This window comes from Rutilus rutilus (assembly GCF_951802725.1).
Source record: "Rutilus rutilus genome assembly, chromosome: 19".
Classification (NCBI taxonomy): Eukaryota; Metazoa; Chordata; class Actinopteri; order Cypriniformes; family Leuciscidae; genus Rutilus; species Rutilus rutilus.
Window position 1 is genome coordinate 20,297,107 of NC_140232.1, and position 19,138 is coordinate 20,316,244.

The 19,138-nt window shown below is 37.0% G+C and overlaps 1 protein-coding gene across 3 annotated transcripts in view; it reads right to left on the reverse strand.

The window, feature by feature from the left end:
* Nucleotides 1-3,623: 3,623 nt before the first annotated feature.
* Nucleotides 3,624-19,138, reverse strand: part of kcnd3 (potassium voltage-gated channel, Shal-related subfamily, member 3) — a 109,798-nt gene continuing 94,283 nt past the window's right edge. The window contains exons 4-8 of one of the 3 annotated variants that reach the window (XM_084389294.1): nt 16,695-16,793; nt 10,055-10,087; nt 9,858-9,950; nt 6,506-6,750; nt 3,624-4,626 (exon numbers count right to left, since the gene is read on the reverse strand). In XM_084389294.1, the coding sequence (XP_084245420.1) occupies nt 4,422-4,626; nt 6,506-6,750; nt 9,858-9,950; nt 10,055-10,087; nt 16,695-16,793 (675 nt within the window). In that variant the 3' untranslated portion in view covers nt 3,624-4,421. Of the gene's footprint in view, nt 4,627-6,505; nt 6,751-9,857; nt 9,951-10,054; nt 10,091-16,694; nt 16,794-19,138 lie in introns of all 3 variants that reach the window. The other 2 variants (XM_084389293.1, XM_084389295.1) reach the window with 2 other exon arrangements.

Here is a 19,138-nt window from a genome sequence, read left to right on the forward strand (position 1 = left end):
GTTAAGTAGACCTAATGTAGGATAACCTGAACCCCTAAACCCTGTGGTTTACACTGATGTTAAAATAACACTTCTTATGCTACAGGAAAACACTGATGTTCACTTTCAGAAGTTAGAGGGATGTTTTCTTGTCACAAAAAGAATGTGAAACACGTATGTAGATTATGTAATTTAAAATCTAATTTAAGTTAATTTTATACACTTTAAGCATTATCGTATCGCATATCGAATATCGCATTGTTTAATGAGTTATCGCATATCGCATTTTTCTTCAATATCGTGCACTTAATAACTTCGTCCAGGCGATGAAGTAATGGCAGACAGAGGCTTCACCAGTACCGATCTCCTCTATGAAAGGAAGGTGAAACTTGTCCTTGCGAATCTTGTAAAACAGATTTGACCTGAATAGTTATGAATAGTTATTTTTATAAACCTTTACAATGTGACCAGATGTTACCTGTTATGAATAGTTATTTTTATAAACCTTTACAATGTGACCAGATGTTACCTGTTATGAATAGTTATTTTTATAAACCTTTACAATGTGACCAGATGACGATGGATGAGACAATGTGAGACCAACTGATCGTCATACATAGTTTTATCCGTGCTCCCAAGTTAAAACATTTACGGTATTAACGTTATTTGTCATTTTGCTAAAGTTTTGGCTAACTATAAACAATCTTCTAACTACTGAACTAGCTACCGGATGTGCCGTGTCAGTTTAGCGGAAGTCGGATGACAAAAAGCTGAAGCGCGAAGTATTAAAAGTGGGCGGGGCGGAATAAGGTGAATAGCCTATTAACAAAAATAAATCTTATATATAATATATTATATAAAAAAAGCGTATAGGCCTATATAAAATATATTTTTAAAAAAGGGCCTCATTGATTAATTTTGCCTGATTGGGGGCTGCTACTATTTGCTTAAGCTTTTTGAACATAGAAGTGTGATAAAGGCGTGATAGGCTATCAATTTTATGTGGATAAAGGCATATTTTGTACATGACTACACATGTCCTTATAAGGCCAAGAAAATGTCGTTTTAACGACATAACATCTCGTTATTACGAGAAAAATATGTCGGTTTAACAACATAAGATCTCGTTATTACGAGAAAAAATGTAGTTTTAACGACATAAGATCTCGGTATTACGACATAATTGAGGGGGAGAAACAATATGTATGTGGCAGCAATGCGTCACCGTATAGAACAACTTGAGGGAGAGAACTGTCCCTTTAAGTTACAGTTTACAAGGCTTTATCACTTTAAAAACACAATCATGTAAATCATATGTAGAGAGATATTTCAGTTAATCTGCTATTAATCTATAAAGCACACTGTAAACTGCATTGCAAAATGCTAGCCAGTATATTAGGTAAACATAAATAGATTTAGACAAAAATATTAGTTAGTCTTAGAGGTTTTTACTAATGGGATTTCTCAAGTCCACAGATTTACCAACCCATAATGTATATGTCCAGAATAGAATGTAATTTTATTGTTACTGATATTTTTTTCAACCTAAATAAACAAAAATGCACCTAAATGGCTCATATGACAATGAGCTGCATGTGAGATGAAAAGAGACAATTGGAATTGTAGCAAGTCACATTGTGTTTTAAATGATGGACGATATTTTCATATAGAATGATTTATTGTAAGAAGCAAATGATATTTTTGAGGTGCTCAGATCAATTTTAAGACGATTTAAGATGGAGTCTGAAAGACCCAGAGTTGGATTTCTTTTTCAGCTGCAGCTTGTTTTCTGCATCCTGACTAATGTAATATCTATTATTTGTAATGTCATATCTATACTTCATTTCAGCTCCAAAATATTGTTTATGTGATTTCATCATTAAACTGTCAGATCACGGTTCAGCATTGTCAGAAGAACTGAATAAACAGCAGATGGATTTGTGGCAGATACAATTCATTTATCAGGCGTTTCACAACTGACAAGATCATAAATAATATTGAACATCGGACAGTGAACAGGAATCTGCTGAATAGAACAACATGACTATCTCAAAAAAACAAAAACAAAAACAAAGCGAAGAGAGTAAAAGAGTTAAACAAGCACAGACACACAGAGGAAGAAAGAAGACCCTCGACAGGTATGCAGATGCGCACATACAGATCTCCACTTGGTAATATATTCAAAACAACCAGTTCTGTCATTTGAATGGACTGCACAAATGAATCATTACAAAGCTGTTAGGACTCTAGATTTACTTCTATTACATTGATGGTTTTGTAGTGTCCCCTGCTGGGCTGGATGTAAAGACAAAGCAAAAGAAAGTATATCGAACACATTACTGCTCGCCATTGACCACAGGTGATCCAATACTCAACATTTATTATCTTAAACTTTAGAATAGTTGGCCACACCTTCCCTTCTGATTAATTAAACATTATATAATTTCCATATTTCCCATCTATTATGTACACTTATGTAAATCACAAAGGGACCAAACATCATTTGGGACCATAAAAAGAGGATCATTAGAGGTTTGTTATGGATTGTATGTACAACAAACAGGATAGTCATATGAACACATGGGACATCAAAGAACATCTTGATAAGATTTTCACAAGAATGGTGTGGGCCGGATACCCTGATATTCCTAAATATCACAATGTGCTTTTTCCCTGTAATACTGCTGTCATGTCCAATAAATTACAACTCTTTTCACGTTTGTATAACTGGACATCCACTTCGGCTTTAAAGTTCAAGTATTAGGTTATTTATCTGTTATGCAATTATTAAATCAGATTTTTTTTTTTTTCTGGAAAATATGGCTTATTCTGTCTAAAAGGGGCCAAAACCAAGATTAAATGTGTTGATAGTGTGTGTTGCATTGCACTGAACACTAAAACTCAGTGGCCCTGGAGCAATAACGTCCTGAGGGGAGGGGGGGGGGTCACTTTCTATGTATGCTGGTGTAAGAGGCACAAGTGAGTGGGGTTTAGAGTACTGGGATGGGGATTATGATACAAAAAGCAGAGCTCAGGGGGACATGTGGTTGATTGCTGGCAGTTTTGAGAATAGGATTGGGAATTGTAAACAACACAGACGAAACGGTCTTTCCACTACATGACAACAAATTTGAACTATCTCATTGGCAGTGCCATTCTCCTGAGCATGGCTGACAAAAAAGACAATGAGCAGAAAAGGAGGGAGTTTGGAAGGAGAGAAAAGAGGTGGAGAATATCTCTAATTGGTTTTTACGGTTGACGGTTTCTCCTCTTACAGCAATGTATGACTGAAAATCTAGAGGTAACGAAAACATTCACTGTTAATGAAAAGAACACAAACATCAAAAGTTTCCTACCCATGTAGTTTTACACAAACTAGACACATTTTTTTAAATACCCATTGAGCGATAATGACAATAACACTTAGATCAGAACAACTACGGGAAGCAGGTCAGCAGTGGACAGAGGAAAGGGGCGGGGCATACATAAAAGGGCGGGGCGGACGAAAAGGGGCGGGGTAGGCAGCTGCTCTGGTTTCGCCAAAACAATGGCTAAATATTACAAAATATTCTATCAACAATATTCACAGTTAAACCAAGGCTTGATACAACTTGTAGTCACAAAATCTCAGCGACACCTTGTGCTTGTAGTCACAGAGTTTTTAAAAACACTTTCATGATTCTTTCTCTCTTTTTTTTTTTGGTTCTATATTACATAGTAATGTTTGATAGGTCAAAGCTAACGTTACATAGTCGGCTCAACGTTTTGGACTCGTGGAGAGACAGTGGCTTAAAGAAGAAGGAAACTCTCTTCCCCCTGAGAGGCACGAACTGTGTGAGAGGCTGAAAGTTTGAGGGACGCTTTAGTAATTCACACACACACACATACACGCGGGGCAGAAACATTCAAGTTAGACCTAACTCTGACCAAATATTCCAAAAATAAAAACTTAGCATGGTCTAAGAAACACTGTCGCCCTCATATAGTCTCACTCAGACTTGCTCTAATCCTTTAGGAATTGCTCTAGGTCAAAACAACATTAGTGGGATATAGAAAGCCGAGGCTTTGAGAGGCTGTCTGCGATGTTGGAACAGATTAACGGACAGATAATAAACAAACAAGACTTTCGGATGAAAACAAAACGCTTGACCTCTTGCCTCCATCTCTAGTCAAAATATTAATCTTTTTCGACGATTTAAAAAACAGTATGACCCGACAGTAAACTAAGAGGAAAAAGGAGAAATGTTTTATGCACAGTGACACCCTCATCTTTATCAGTCCTGATGGAGAGTGTTTGAATACTCATGGTCGTCCTTTCTCTCTCAATTACACAGACGCATCAATGTTGTTCTATTTCTTTTAGAGAGTCTGAGTCAGTGCACTCCTTCTCCCACTAGGGGGCAGGCTACTCATCAGTTTCTCTTCCTGAGTTCTGTTTTCTCCTACAGAGCAGAGATTTTCACCACATCAGAGCCAGGGTTCGGACGAGGCGGAGCATCTGGGTTCGGAGGGGGCGGAGCGTCGGGATTGGCTCGAGAGTTGTTTGAGGGAGGGGTTGGGATACTGATGATTGCCGTGGTAACCAGTCCACTGCTCTTGCAGTTCAGACTCCCTGATTCATCCGACATCAGATTGAGACTGGAACGACTGAGACAGAGAGAAAGAGACAGAGGTCTTAGAACTCTTTTCACACCCTCACTTGTTTATTTAATTACTCTACAAAGGCTACTTTTATAGATAGCAAACATCCAAAACACACACATGAATACAATCATTTTTCCTTGCCTTATTTGACAGAAATTATATCTTGGAAATGACACAACATGCTGTTCACATGTGATATTGACCTTTTAACCCTCATGTTCTGTTGAAATTGACTATACGACTTTTCATGTTTGGGGTCCCGTGAGACCCTAACAATACTGTTAAAATGGTTTGTTTATTTTTATTTGTTTAAATTGATTTTACATTTAGTCATCCATATTTTTGTAATGGATTTGCATAGTTTTGACAGGGTGAACAATCAAATCTAAAGCATTTCAAAAGTATGTTAGTCACCATGAAATCAAAATGGACATTTCTTAAAAATTTTTTTTATGGAACATTGCAGTATTTATTGTAAATGACTTATCTTTTTCTTTTTTTTCTTTTTTTTAATTCAAGTACCCTCATAATCTTTAATAAAAATAACTTCCCCTCCGTGCTATTTCTCTCACGTCAGGTGTTTTCGCTTCAGTCGATTAGATCTGTCATATGGCGAGTTTTCTCTGTATTTATACTCTTCTATTTGGCGCGCAGAGTCTGGCAGGTCGCCAAGCGCTCCTATTGGATAGCGTGCTTCTGCTTTCTCGCCATTGGTTTGTGCAGTTGCCTCAGCACAGCCCATCAGCGTGCTCGCGCGAGCTCTGATGCTCTCGCCTGTGCTGCTGCAATACGTTTTAAAATAAAGGCTTCAATATTCTCGAGAAAAGGAGTTTTCCCTTGTACAGAATGTACAAAAAAATGTACAGAAAATCAAAATCTATATGCGACACAAAAAAATGGACAGTGTTTTAGAGCTCCCCCTAAATGTCTCAAAGTAGGCTTTCAGGGGAGCCCAGGTCCTTTTCAGGGGAGCCGAGCTCCCCTTAGCTCCCCCGTAATTCGAACCCTGCCCCTCCCTCATGCAGCGACATCTCACCTCATCTCTGCTCTGATGACGTGTTTACTAGTGTGAGGGCGGGACAACCTGTCACTCACATGAGATCACAGCAATAGCAAACCACAACCATCAAATCAATTCCTGATAGACAAAATAGACCTCCCCCTACATTTTTTTCTTGTTCGAGAAGCCGTCTCACTCGGATATAACTACGTCACACTAGCCTAGAAATCTAGACGCACCTTAGCGGCAGCAAATTTTATTTTGCAGCCAGTGTCGTCTAGCAACTCTCCGTTGGCTTTCGAGCTGGAAAAACCAAACTCTAGTCAGGCCAATCACATCGTGTATAGAGTCGGTGAGCGGGCTTAACATAATGACGGCAGAGTTGCGATGGTTCCGCGTGAATTCCCTGCTACTTGAAAACAAAGAAGATGGCTGCTGCTGCTGGCGAACAGCGGTCTTTCGAATCGGCTTTGGCCGCGACTCTGGAAGACTTGGAGTTAAGCTTTTCTTTGAGAAAAGAACAAAGAAGGGCACTGAAGTCATTCTTAAAAAAGGAAAATGTGTTCGGAGTTTTGCCGACCGGATACGGCAAAAGTTTAATCTCTCTGACTACGTCACCTTCTTCGTTGCTCTGGTTGGTTGTAGCGCTATCCTATTGCGTGCAGAGGGAATTTGAAAGAAAACCGTTTATCCCACCCCTCAGATTGAGCCCTGCCAATGGTGTGTTCTCAGACCCAACATCTTGATGTGGGTCTGGCTTGTCAGGCACAAAAGACTATCGCAACTTCTGTTTCATGACTACTTTTTTATAACAACTGTCATGTGACCTTCATATATAAAACATTGAATTCCAATAAAAAATGTTAAGGAAGGAGTGCTTACCTGGTGTTGAGTGGTTGCTGTTCCCCACAATGGATGTGTAAGGCGCTAAGCTCCTGTAGATTGTGCGTGTGTGAGTGTGTGTGTGTGGCATTGAGAGCCTGGATGTTCTTCTTGGTTCTCCGAGAGCAGCAGGTGCCCGTGACGCCCTCCTCACTGGAGAGAGATGGACTCTGCGATGGGAAGTTCTGCAGGGCTGTCTGCAGGTACCCCTGTTCATACAGACGCTCGTCCACAAACTCATGATTCTGTTCACAGAAACACAAAGATTATTTCCCTGAGTTCATTGGTTTCTAATATTTTATTTACATAATCCTTTTTTTTTTTATTGCCTTTACTTCAAAGCCTTACGTATGCATTTTAATATTTGCATATTATAGAGAACATGAAACAGCATTTGGTGCATTTCAACTTCTGTAATGTGACAAATGAGAGCAAATAAATAAATTCCTTCGTTTTTATGTCAGTTATACATTGCATAAGACAAGTTTGAGGATGTAATTAAATGCATCTGCAAAATGGAATATTTGGTGGTTAATAGGGCGGGCATGGGTTGGGGAGGGGTGAAACTATGATGTTATTAGTTAATATATATATTTTCCTGTTCTTGTCTTGATTACGTCACTGCTAAGAATGGCCATTGTAGGAATATATTGCATATTGCAATATAAATAGCCTATACTGTATATATATATATATACCAGACTCAACACAATATGCCGAACAAAACTATGCATTTTGTGTGTCCTCCTTTTGATTATCAATATAGGCTATCAATACTACATGAAATATGCTATCCATATATACAAATATGCTATATGCTTTCTGTAAATGTGCAACACTTGCGATTTATTAGTCGCTAAATAACGAGAAGAATATATCAAAGTGCTGTAAACTGTAAAACTGTTTGAGCTAAGACATTCACATAATATCATAAGAAATAATAGTTTGAAATATCAAGCAGCATAACAAACTTTTTTTTTTAAGTAATAAACTAAAAATAACTAGAAGGGAATGACATCGGAAGCCAGACACATTAAAATTACAAACGGCCGTGCCCACTCTTACCTGAAAAATGAGGTAGATAGGCCTACACCCTTTTAATTTTTGTAGGCCTATTTATTATTTGCTGTATTTATTATTTGTACAACATTTTGCTTTATGTATTGTGTTCGACAATGATAATGCCTGTTTTTTTGTTGAAATAGGTTTAATAATTTTAAATATATAGCCTATATATTTAATATGTCCCTTGTAGGCCTACGTTACTTCTACGAGGTCGCGTCAGGTAGCCCCACCCACACCAAAATACAGTTGGACCGAAATATCGTATTCGCTCCTCAATGTTAAACGTCCGAGGAAGAGGTGTGATTGTGTTGAAGAAAAACATTGAATTATACATGACACAGCCCTCAAGTTCCTCAAGGCACCGAAAAGAGCGTGACGTCTGGTCTGGAGGAGCATCGCGGATGTCATTAACATGCAAGGTATGTGCTTTACGCTGTGCAGTTTTTGCGTGCGCTAGATAGTGCGCGAAGAGTTATTATTATTCAGGGCAGCGCCATTACCGCCATGACTGGTTTGAAAGCGAGGCTGAGAGACTAACCGTTTTTTCCAATGGCATCCGCTGTATAAAGCTTCAAGATCTCTTATTTTCCACAGATCATGTTGCCTGAAGTTTTTTTTTTTGTCTATTGAAATTTCTTGGAAAAATATGTTTGCAGTGTTTCGTCAGCAGAACTCACTGAAGAGATCATAGCCTTGTCCAAATTCCCACACTTGCGGTCTTTGCACTTGACCACTTGTCTACTTGCATGACGTATTTCCTCTATTTGGCCCAAGTGTTCATGTAGGCATAAAAACTGCAAGTGTGTGTAGAACTTTTTATTTGATTACTCGATGGGACACACTTATAGTCTTGCAAAAAATGCAAGTGTTTACAGAGCTTTTATTTGTTATATTTTCAATACTTTGCATTTTCAAATAAACTTCTACATGTCTGTTCAGTATTCGCTATGTAACTAACAAGACACAAGTTTAAAATTGTGATGCTTCTAATTAAGTGATAAAAACAATTGCAAATGTTGTACAAAATAGGCCTACACATAACATACTCACCTTTGGACCACTAAAATGTGCAACACTTTGTGTTTTTACTACCTAATTACATGTATCTAGTTCATTTCAATTACAGTGTTTTCCTCGACATCTCACGATTTCGGGGCACATGAGTTCCCGAACATAATGCATGATGGGATACGGTTCCGGAGCGGTATTCGAGATAGTGTGGGTTTAGTGTGCATTAAGGGCACTGCACTTTGGCATTTTTAAGACATGGGACAGTCTTGCACACTTCCTGTTGCATGCACGCGCTCTCAAGTGGCCAAGACCACAAGTGTGGGTATTTGGACAAGGCATATGTCTATCCCTCACAGCCTCGCTTTTAGTGCCAATTTCCTGTTAAGAATTGTTCTGATCCGGCTGGGTTTTTGTTTTGTTGCGTCACGACTCCCGTCCCAGTTTTGCATTTGTTGACGTGATAGCAACGGAATGCTTTTGACTAGTCTTGGAAATAATGAAGCTTGAGTCAGTTGAACCAATTTCTTCGCAAAATGATTCACTGTTTCGAAGCGCTGTCTGCACCTGCTGGTAAAAACGGCCCAAACATGTATAATTACACCCTTTACCTTTACTGAGCAATTGTAAATGTTTTCACGAAAGTGTAATCTATTAAATGTAATCTACAAATAATTAAATTCCATAAGCCTAAAAATAAGGTTCTGTAAAATGTATGTTGTTTTATTAATGTGTATAGTGCTTGTTTTGTGTGGCAGGGCTTGGCAAACTAGTCCAATTAGAAACAATTAACTATCTTTCTTACTTTTTAACTTATCCTTTTTGTATTATACATGTATAAAATTCATTACAGTAATAAAAAAATAAACCTACACTATAAAACGTACTGAAATCACATACCAAACCCCATTCATGGGCTCACAAAATCAACGATGGAAACAACAGAAGCCACTAAATAAAAAAATAGAGTTAATTGCGACTTTTTTAATGTTTTTTTTTTTAACTTGCGAGTGATAGCTCACAATTTTAACTAAATATATCTCGGAATTGTGAGAAAAAAAGTCGCAATTACCTATTATTTTTAATCCATGGTGGAGACATCCGTCAGAACTTTGAAACGTTCGAAATGGTGTGACGAAGCCTTGCTTGCTGAAATTACGTGACTTGGCGAGTTGCCAATACACATATACTTTGATACATGCTGTGGTTTCGATATAAAAGATTTGTAAAGCTTAATGAAGCAGTGTTTGGAAAGTGCCCATCACTACTTCTAACTGACCGTAGTCTTCTCTAGGCAGTGAAGAAGATGGTGATGTTGACTCTCCAGCAGAGATGTGGTCTTTTTCAGTTGCTGGTCCTCCTCTAAGGAGCCCTGCAGAAACACACACAGACATAGATTTTTAAGGAATCATTAGATTTCATGCATGAATAATGAAGTGGAGAGAGGGACAGAGTGTGTGTTGTTTGGCTCAGTACCTGTGGTGAAAGTTTCATCTTGTAATAGGGAAGCTGCTGTTGTGTAAGAGTGCGAGGGAGAGACATGGAGAGTGGTTTACTGCTTTTGGAAGGAACTTCATCCATAACAGAGCAGTACAATATATCATCTATAACTTTAAATAAACAAAGCCTGAGAGAAAGGAAGGACGAGGGGCCTCAGAGGATTGGGTGAATCAGAGTGATTCCACTTTCCTGTTTCACAAATCCGTTGGTACAGTTACTATAACTCCACATATCTGTCTCTTTTATTGTAGCACTTTTGCCTGGGAGCTTGCGCTCGCACACTGGGCCTTTCGGCTGAACGCACATACACTGCTCCACATTTTTCGCCTTTTCCACAACGTCTTAACACAACGCGAGCACCAAAATAACATGAGTGAGTCAGTCAGTGATGTGTAGGAGGAGAGAGAGAGACAGAAGTAAAAAGAAAGATATTGATAGAAATGAAGAGAGAGCAAAATTAGGCGTTTTACAGTAACAAACCCTGAGTACTCTTATTTTGAGCAGACTGCATGTTTGCGTGTGAACTGTGTGGTATTTATGAGCTATTCAGACAGGCTAACCTAGAACCTGCTTTTCTCTTTGATGCAAGTCAGACCATTCTTGGGCGAATCGCATTAAGAAACCTCAAATTAACCCTAAAATCAAAGAACTGCTTATTATAAGAATACTTTGCATAAAGGAAATGAAGCCTATTTTTAGGACCGTTACAAATTTTTCCATTGTGACATTTTCATTACAGTTAAGCACATTTTTCACAGGTTTCAGTGTTCTTGTGATTCACCCTCCAAGGCCTCTTTTTTTAAAGGAAAAAATACAGATGTGTTTTTTAAACCAATTTTTTTTTCTATTGCAGTTGACTACTTTTTTTATATTTGGAGTCCTTGGCCCTGTTTACACGGCCTAGGATTTACATTTTGGTCAATCAGATCACAAGTAGACGAGGCAGACACATACCCGTTTACAATGCATCTATTTTTTCCACTTTTGACCACTTCCGTCCTGATTTCTTTGAGGAGAGTTTAAATGTCATGTTTATGCATTAGATCAGTAGGTGGAGAGTACTGTTCAAACAATAGACTGTGAAAAAATATGGACATAGCGTCCGTGACGTCAACCCTAGGTTTCTGAAGAGCATTTTTGAAGCCCAAAGTGTGCGGAGCTGGCTGTCGTCATCTTGAAAGCGAGTCACTCTCAAATAACCGAAAATGGGCAAAGAGTCTGGTTTAGCTGAGGTGATGTGACGGCTACAGCAGACAAACGGCTAGTAGTGACAGCAGCTGCAATCCACCTGTCACTCAAATGGCCACGCCCTTAATTATTTTTTTAACCCCCCTCACAGTTGTCATGAAGAGCAAAATTAGCTATATAGACCAATACCACTTTTAGTACCAGGCTGTAAACATATTTTTTTCTGCTGTGAAGTTGGGCATTTTAACATGGGGGTTTTATGGGATTGACTCTCTTTTGGAGCCTGTCTCTAGTGGTCAGTCGATGAATTGCAGTTTAAGTCACTTCCGTGTTGGATTCAAGAGAGAGACCGGAAGGTTGCTAGGGCTTTGACTTTTGCCCAAAAATCATATTCGAAGTTTGTTTATTATTATTAATATTCAAATATATTCGAATATTTATTAATAATATTTTGACCATTAAATGCCTTCAGTAAGACCCCGATCCCTCCTCCTCTTCCAACTTGGCGGGATGTAGTGTTGACACTTGACAGGTGGGCTCTCATGTTGCTGGTCGTCGCGTGGTGTGTGAGTTTGGTCCTACATATTTTACACATCACTTTGTCCTTACTCGTGATTTTTCCCTGTTTCTTTGAGAACCCAAAGTAGCGCCACACCTTGCTTTTCAAATTGTCAGGAGTGCAGATTTCGAAATCCTTGTCAGGCGTGGTTGTTGTAGGCATTGGCGCGGCCATTGTTTTGGTATACAAAATAGGCGCTAACCAGGACGCTAACGTCACCTACAGGAGCCCAGATGACCAATAATAGCCTTGCTAATGAGCTCGCGATTCACAACTTCACCAGGCGTGAAAAAGCCTCGGAATCTGAATTGAAAACAACGTTTACAAGCAAACACATTTACAAAAAATAAAGCCCATAACAGGTTCGAATATTAAAGGCTGCCTAATATTCGTTCGAATATCATTATTTTTTTTAAATATTCTAATTATATTCGAGTAACGAAGTTCGGAGTCAAAGCCCTAAGGTTGCCACTTGGTTTTTGACCACATGAGCATTTACACTACGAAAGCAATCTGGTCGAATGCGTTTTCCACTACCTCTTGAAGTAATTGAAAGTGGACAAACTCAAAACGTTTTAGACGTGATCGGATTGACGAAAACGCTTCTTTAATACTAGGTGTAAATAGGGCCCTAGAGACCCCAATGATGTATGTAAAAACACTGTAGTAGTATTTTGAGAATAATTACTTATTTCTTTCCCAAACTCCTTAAAAAAATCCCTTGATCTGGTCAAACCTTAGTAGACAGATATTGTTGATATTTCATCACTTTTTTTTTTTTTTACCTCAAAGTAAACATGTATTATCCAGAAATGTCATTTTGTATGTAATGTTGTTTGGGGTCATTTGGATCCCAGTAATAAAATACGTGACTGAAGTGGCTGAAGTATATCAGAAAATCATGTGAAAGTTAATTGTATTAATTCGTTTTTATACCAGGGGTCTCATGTAGGACATTTGAAGTGTGTTGTCTTTGTTTAAGTTACTATAAGAAAAATAATTTAAACATTATTTATTATTAAATTATTTAGATTTTTTTTTTAAAGAAAATAACTTTTATTCAGCAAGGATGCGTTCAGCTGATCAAAAGGGACAGTAAAGATATTTATAATGTTACAAAATATTTCTATTTCAAATAAATACGGTTATTTTTAACTTTGTTCGTCACAGAATTCTGGAAAAAATGCAGCTGTCATCCAAGCAGCACAACTATTTTCAACAGCCGTTAATAATGACCACCAAATCAACATTTTATAATGATTTCTGAAGAATCATGTGACACAAAAGACTGAAATATTATATTCAGTATATTTATTTATTTTTAAGCACAGTATATTTAGTATTAAATTCAGTGTGTGTATATCAGAGGTGCGAGTAAGTCACACATGTTCAAGTCACAAGTAAGTCTCAAGTCCCTACCATCAAGTCTCAAGCAAGTCTAAGTCGCAGTACACACAAACCAAGTCAAGTCAAGTCAGTGGTTCACTTCAAGCAAGTCAAGTCGAGTCCTGCTAAGGGTCAAGTCAAGTCAAGTTACAATACCAAACAGAATTTTTTATTTATTTATATTGGTCTCAACCTTATTCATTTTCCCCTCAGAAATGATTACCTTTCTTATACATTTATATCGTATTTATTATAGCATGTATTTATGATTATCAAAATTTGGAATTATTATTATTATTATAATAACAATTATACGAAAAATTTACGAAGGTAAATTCACAAGTGTGATGCATTAATTATATTGGTTTTACAGTAAATGTTATATGTTTAACTGCCTATATATATATTATTATTATTTGGTTTTTTTTTATATTATTTTTTTTTTTTTTTTTTATGGAATATCACCGGCAACTTTCCCATTAAAGGGACAATGTGTCGTTTTTTTAGGTATTTTATTATCTAAAATCAATATTTTTATTCTTAAATATGTCCTCAATGGTGTACAAATACCTCTGCCAATGATCTGACTTATCCTCGTAAACGAAGAATTTATTATCTTTATATACATGGGACGGGTAGGTCCACGGAGGCTTCCATGTAGTTCCGCCATCTTGAAAAACTATAATAGCAGAGAGGGACAAAAAGTACTAGGCCAACGCGTTTCCGCAACGCGTTTTCGTTCAGAGCCAGCGTCACGTGACTGAAACCAGCAGAAGCGGAGGAGCAGAGCAGTGAGAGGCTCTTGTCACTGCCCCGGCGAGTTTAAATGCTGCACTGCACGGTTAGTCACAGGATAAGGAGTCCTCGTCGTCGAAAAAGTCCAAAGTAGACCGTAAAAACGAAACGTGACCGGAGATTACAAAAAACAAGGGTTAATGTCGGGATAGCTTTTTCCAGGTGGAAAGAGCTAATGCAGGAGAAAGCTTTCAAAAGGGACGCTGAAGTTGCCTGCTTTCTTCTCGACAGGTAAGTCAATGTTTCGGTCTTAATTACAAGCTTTTTTTCAATGCTTGGTTACTTTATTATATAGACAGACAGTATAACTCGATGAAGTGCTATTAAAAGACATCCTGTCATAGCTTTATGGTACGTAACGGCTACCGTAGATGCAACACGCATTTGAAAAAGCGAGGCGCTGGAGAGCAGTATTCGTTTGAATGCAAAATACAATTTCACCACTAGATGGGAGAAATTCCTACACATTGTCCCTTTAAGGGCCAATATTTGACCCCTTAAATTGATAACCATTTTTTTTCTAACCATTTACACTGCAATTACAACAGCATAAATAATGTTATGAGATTAATAATTTAAATATAATCATTTTAATATAGAAAAAATTGGATGCTAAAAAATAATAAATTATATTTTTTAATTATGAAATTAAAACCGCCAGTGGGTGGGGCCAAATCACTGTCTTAATGAACGAGTCATAGAAGCATTCATTCAAATGATTCGTTCAAAACGGCAGATTCATTCTGGAACTTAGCAACTTGGTCACTGAATCACAAAGCCCCGGATTCGTTCAAATACGTATAACTCTTAGCCTAACTCTTAGCCTAACTACTGAACTGTTGTAAAAAATCATTATCACATTTGCAGTCGCGCCAATATTCTGGAAATATTGTTTAATATCATATGTTATAAATATAAAAATAACAGGCCATCTTTTCCACCACATCTTGAATTTTGGGTGCATTGTATTAATTCTGTTGGCAATTTGCCACCCATCCCCCTGATAACGTCTGACCCTACTTCAAGAGAAACATAAAACACGACAAAACATCATTAACAGTTTTGTATGTTGTTTTTCGTCATTGGAAAGAGTGACATATTTGGCATTAAAGCACTAGCCTATGATACAAAACTTATGCCATCATTACTTATCATTTGAATCTATTGACAGCCTTAAGCTACATTTGAAAACATAATTTTGTATAAAGAGGCATGCTATTTTGACCACTATTCTCTCTAGATATAACGTTAGTCAAATTAACTATAACAAACAAGCCATAGCTTAGGCTACTTTTAGAGGTGGTGAATGAAGCTCGAGGTTGTGATGGTCATGTCCGATATCCCTTACCAGTTATTATGTGTACAGCAAATCTTATTTTATGAATATGTTCATATGGTAATATTTATATGGTGTTTATATCCAAAAAGAAATGACGCTGGGGGATGTTTTTGTATTTAGCACGATCACCGCGCTGTATGTTTTTTCTGTGCTTGTGGAGCGTTACGCAATCGCGCAGAATCTGATGACTGGCGTCAATGGTTCCGTTGCTTTCATTTTGTTTATCAATTGATGATTTATATAAAGTCATTCTCGAGTCATTGGATCTCAAGTCAAAGTCAAGTCATTTTCTTAATTTAATCAAGCAAGTCTCAAGTCCTTAAATTTGCGACTCGAGTCAAGTCATGTCAAGTCAAGTCCCCCATCTATATATATAGCCTACAGTTGCAATCAAAATTATTCAACCCCCAATGCAAATCATGATTATTGGCAAAATTTACATACTTTCAACTGTTTGCAATGAATAAATCAATATATATATATATATATTTCTTAAGTAATTTTTTTTCCACACTGTTAACAGCCTTGAGGTCTGAGAACAGAACATAAGGCTTAATATTGTCGGGTTCCCGTCTGCTTCACTCACTGGACCTCTCTGAGGATGTTCTGTAAAACTGGTTAGCTGTGGAGTTGCCTGCAATCTGTCTCTGTCTGTACTCGCTGTTCACTTTTTACATCAGCGTGTTCCTCATTCCTCAAATGCATTCAGAGAATCGACGGTTTCTTTTTCCAGGAAGACATTTTAGCATCAGACAACTGCAGTAATAAAGACCAGGGGCCAGTTGCATAAACATAGACTGTGTCTTTGAACTAGTCTGACCAACAAGCAGTTAATTAAAACTAATCAGTCTCACTTTTCGGATTGAAAAAAAAATAGATGACTAACTTGTATGACTATAAGGCCTAGTCCACACGTACACGGGCATTTTTTCCTCCTTCGTTTATTATTATTTTTTGCATCCACATGAAAACGCAAAAACACGCTATCTCCTCAATGAGGCTGTTTAGCAACACATTAAGACATTTTCACATCAGTTCATCACTCTGTCCTGATAAATTGGATGTTATTGAGTTAACTGAGCTGATGTTTGTGCAAATTGGCAAACATGAATATCTCATAATCGCTAAGTGCTGAAGATCGGATCACCACATGTGAATCTCTAATAAACACTTTTAAAGCAAAACAACCTGACACGTTTACCTCAGTACTGGAGCACTGCCTGATATAGATCTTGTTGAAAACCATGTATAATGTATGACAAATGACAAGGGAGCAAAACAAAATATGGAAAAAATGAGCTTGGATGTGTGTGTTTTTGTATTTGTGAAAGTGTGTGTGTGTTTCTTACCGTTAGCTCCAGTGATTGGTTGAGTCCATTTCGTTTGCTATGCAGGAAGGCTGTGGAGCTGCCAGCCTTGGAAATTCTCATTCGGGCCAGTCGGGCTTTCTGTTAACACATACACACACACAGAGGAAGTTACAACTCAGTCTACCAGTGCTTTTCCATCACAAAGGTCTGAGTCTCAATCTGATCTCTGTTGAAAGAGCAATTCAGATCAAAGTGCTTTAAGAAACAAAATGGATTTTCACATAGATTGCTGTCCGTCATGAGATGATGAAAAATGCGAGTGTCTACAAAAAGTACTGAACTAATCCGAACGACCCTGACAGCTACGCAGTGAAAATGTGCACAGATCAGAGAATAAGAAAACGGTTGCTTGCACACACTACAAAGCATAGAAGAAGAATAATTTAGAGAAACGCAGCTGTGTAATGGTTAATTACAGTAAACGTCTTGTGTAATACTGAATTACGGTTAGCACAGCTGTGTAACGGTAAATGATAGAGCAGCGGTTCACATTCCCTCAGTCTATGTCGTTTTTATAGGCACAGCATGGATGATGGGTGGAAACCAGCAGTCGAATCTTCTGTGGAACATCACATTTTAATATTTACAATGAATGAGAGTATTTTAATCTTCTCAAATCCAGAGGCATCAAATGATCTGATTTGTGCTCTCATTCTTTCATCATCTCATAGAAAACTGATGCTCTCTCATATTTCAGTTCCCTTAAGATTTAATAAGATTTATTGACATGATAAAAAGAGTTTACATTTGCAATGCATTATTAAACATGGATACACTAGACTTTTATATTTTCTTGAACGTGTTAGGGCATCGTGGTGGGTGGTCGCCAGAGTGTTGCTATGTGGTCATTAATGTGTTCTGTGTGGTTTTTAGTGCACTGATTTGCAGTTGCTAGTGTAATGTGGTTTCTTGAGTGTTGCTAGATTACTTAAATACCCTGTGAAAAAATAATATGCTAAGTATACTTGCAGCCAGACTAATTATCAGTATACTTAAAGTGTGTTAATGATTAGTTAACTTGAAGTGTGCTATTTTGAAACTAATTTTGTACTAAGTATATTTTATTTGTAATTAAATTGTAGTAAAGCATAACTTTAAGTGTATTTAGTGTACCTTTGTGCACTAAATTGGACCAACTTCAAGTATACTTAGTATACTTTATATAACTGTGTAGGGACTAATTACATACTTGATTAGTGATATTAAAGTGTACTTTATTTGTGTTACAAGTACATTACAAATTAATTACCAGTGACTTCGAAACGCAATATACCATAAGTGTGTATATATATTATTATTATTATTATTATTATTATTATTTATTATTTATTTTTAAACATATGTTTTTGGCATTTTCACCTTTTATTAGGATAGGAAGGGTAGCTAGACAAGAAGTGAGGTGGTAGAGAGAGAGGGACGGGATCAGCAAAAGGGCCACGAGCCGGGACTATCATGGTGTGATATATTGGAGTAAAAAGTATAGGTTCATTAATACCTTTAACTTATTCCAAATACTACAAATTGCATACTTTGTTTTCAATAACAAATGTACATTATTAGACAAATAAAACTTAACTATACATTGTACAAAATACTATTGCATACTATAACGTATCTATCTATAATGATAATTTCCAGCACACAGTTAACATATACCTAAAATATATTTTTTATAAAGTGCAAATAAATACACTTTTAAAAAATAAACTGAATTTTCACCTCAAGTACATTTTTCTAAAATATATTTTTAGAAAATATACTAAAGTACAATTACTTTAAAGTGTGTTAAAAGTTGTATTGTGAAAATAGGTAAAAGCATGATGCTAATATACTTTTCATATATTTAAAGATTTAAAGATACATTTGCAATGTACTATTGAAAAAGGGAATATATTTCAAATACAATAAAGTATACTTTTTTTTCACTAGGGTACTCTTTTAACTTGGGACTATTTCGTCTATTTTATTCAGGTATGAATGGCTTGTGTCCCTCCTTCATGTTTTTGTTGTTGCCATTTTAACATTCAACAGGCTAGGATAATTGTAAAAATATCTAAACATTCTTAAAATAAAATAAAATAAAATTGTCTTAATGCAATGTAATATAGGATAGGTGCATAAGCTCAGATCAATGAGGCCTACGACCAAGCAGTTAAAAAAAGGGAAAAAAAAGTTGACCAAGATTGAATCCAATATTTTGTGATAATATAGCATAACGAGCAATTTACAAGCAATTTTTAAAAGGCCGGCCATTTTTGACCGGGAACACCAAAGGTGTTACTGTGATTTCAACACAGCGTAGGGGTTAACACGATAACGATATTTAATTTTTTAAATATCACGATTATCATCATTACCGGTATACTGCTAAATGAGTGTTTGTATGTGCGTGTGTGTTTTTAAATTATTGAAGAGGAACAAAT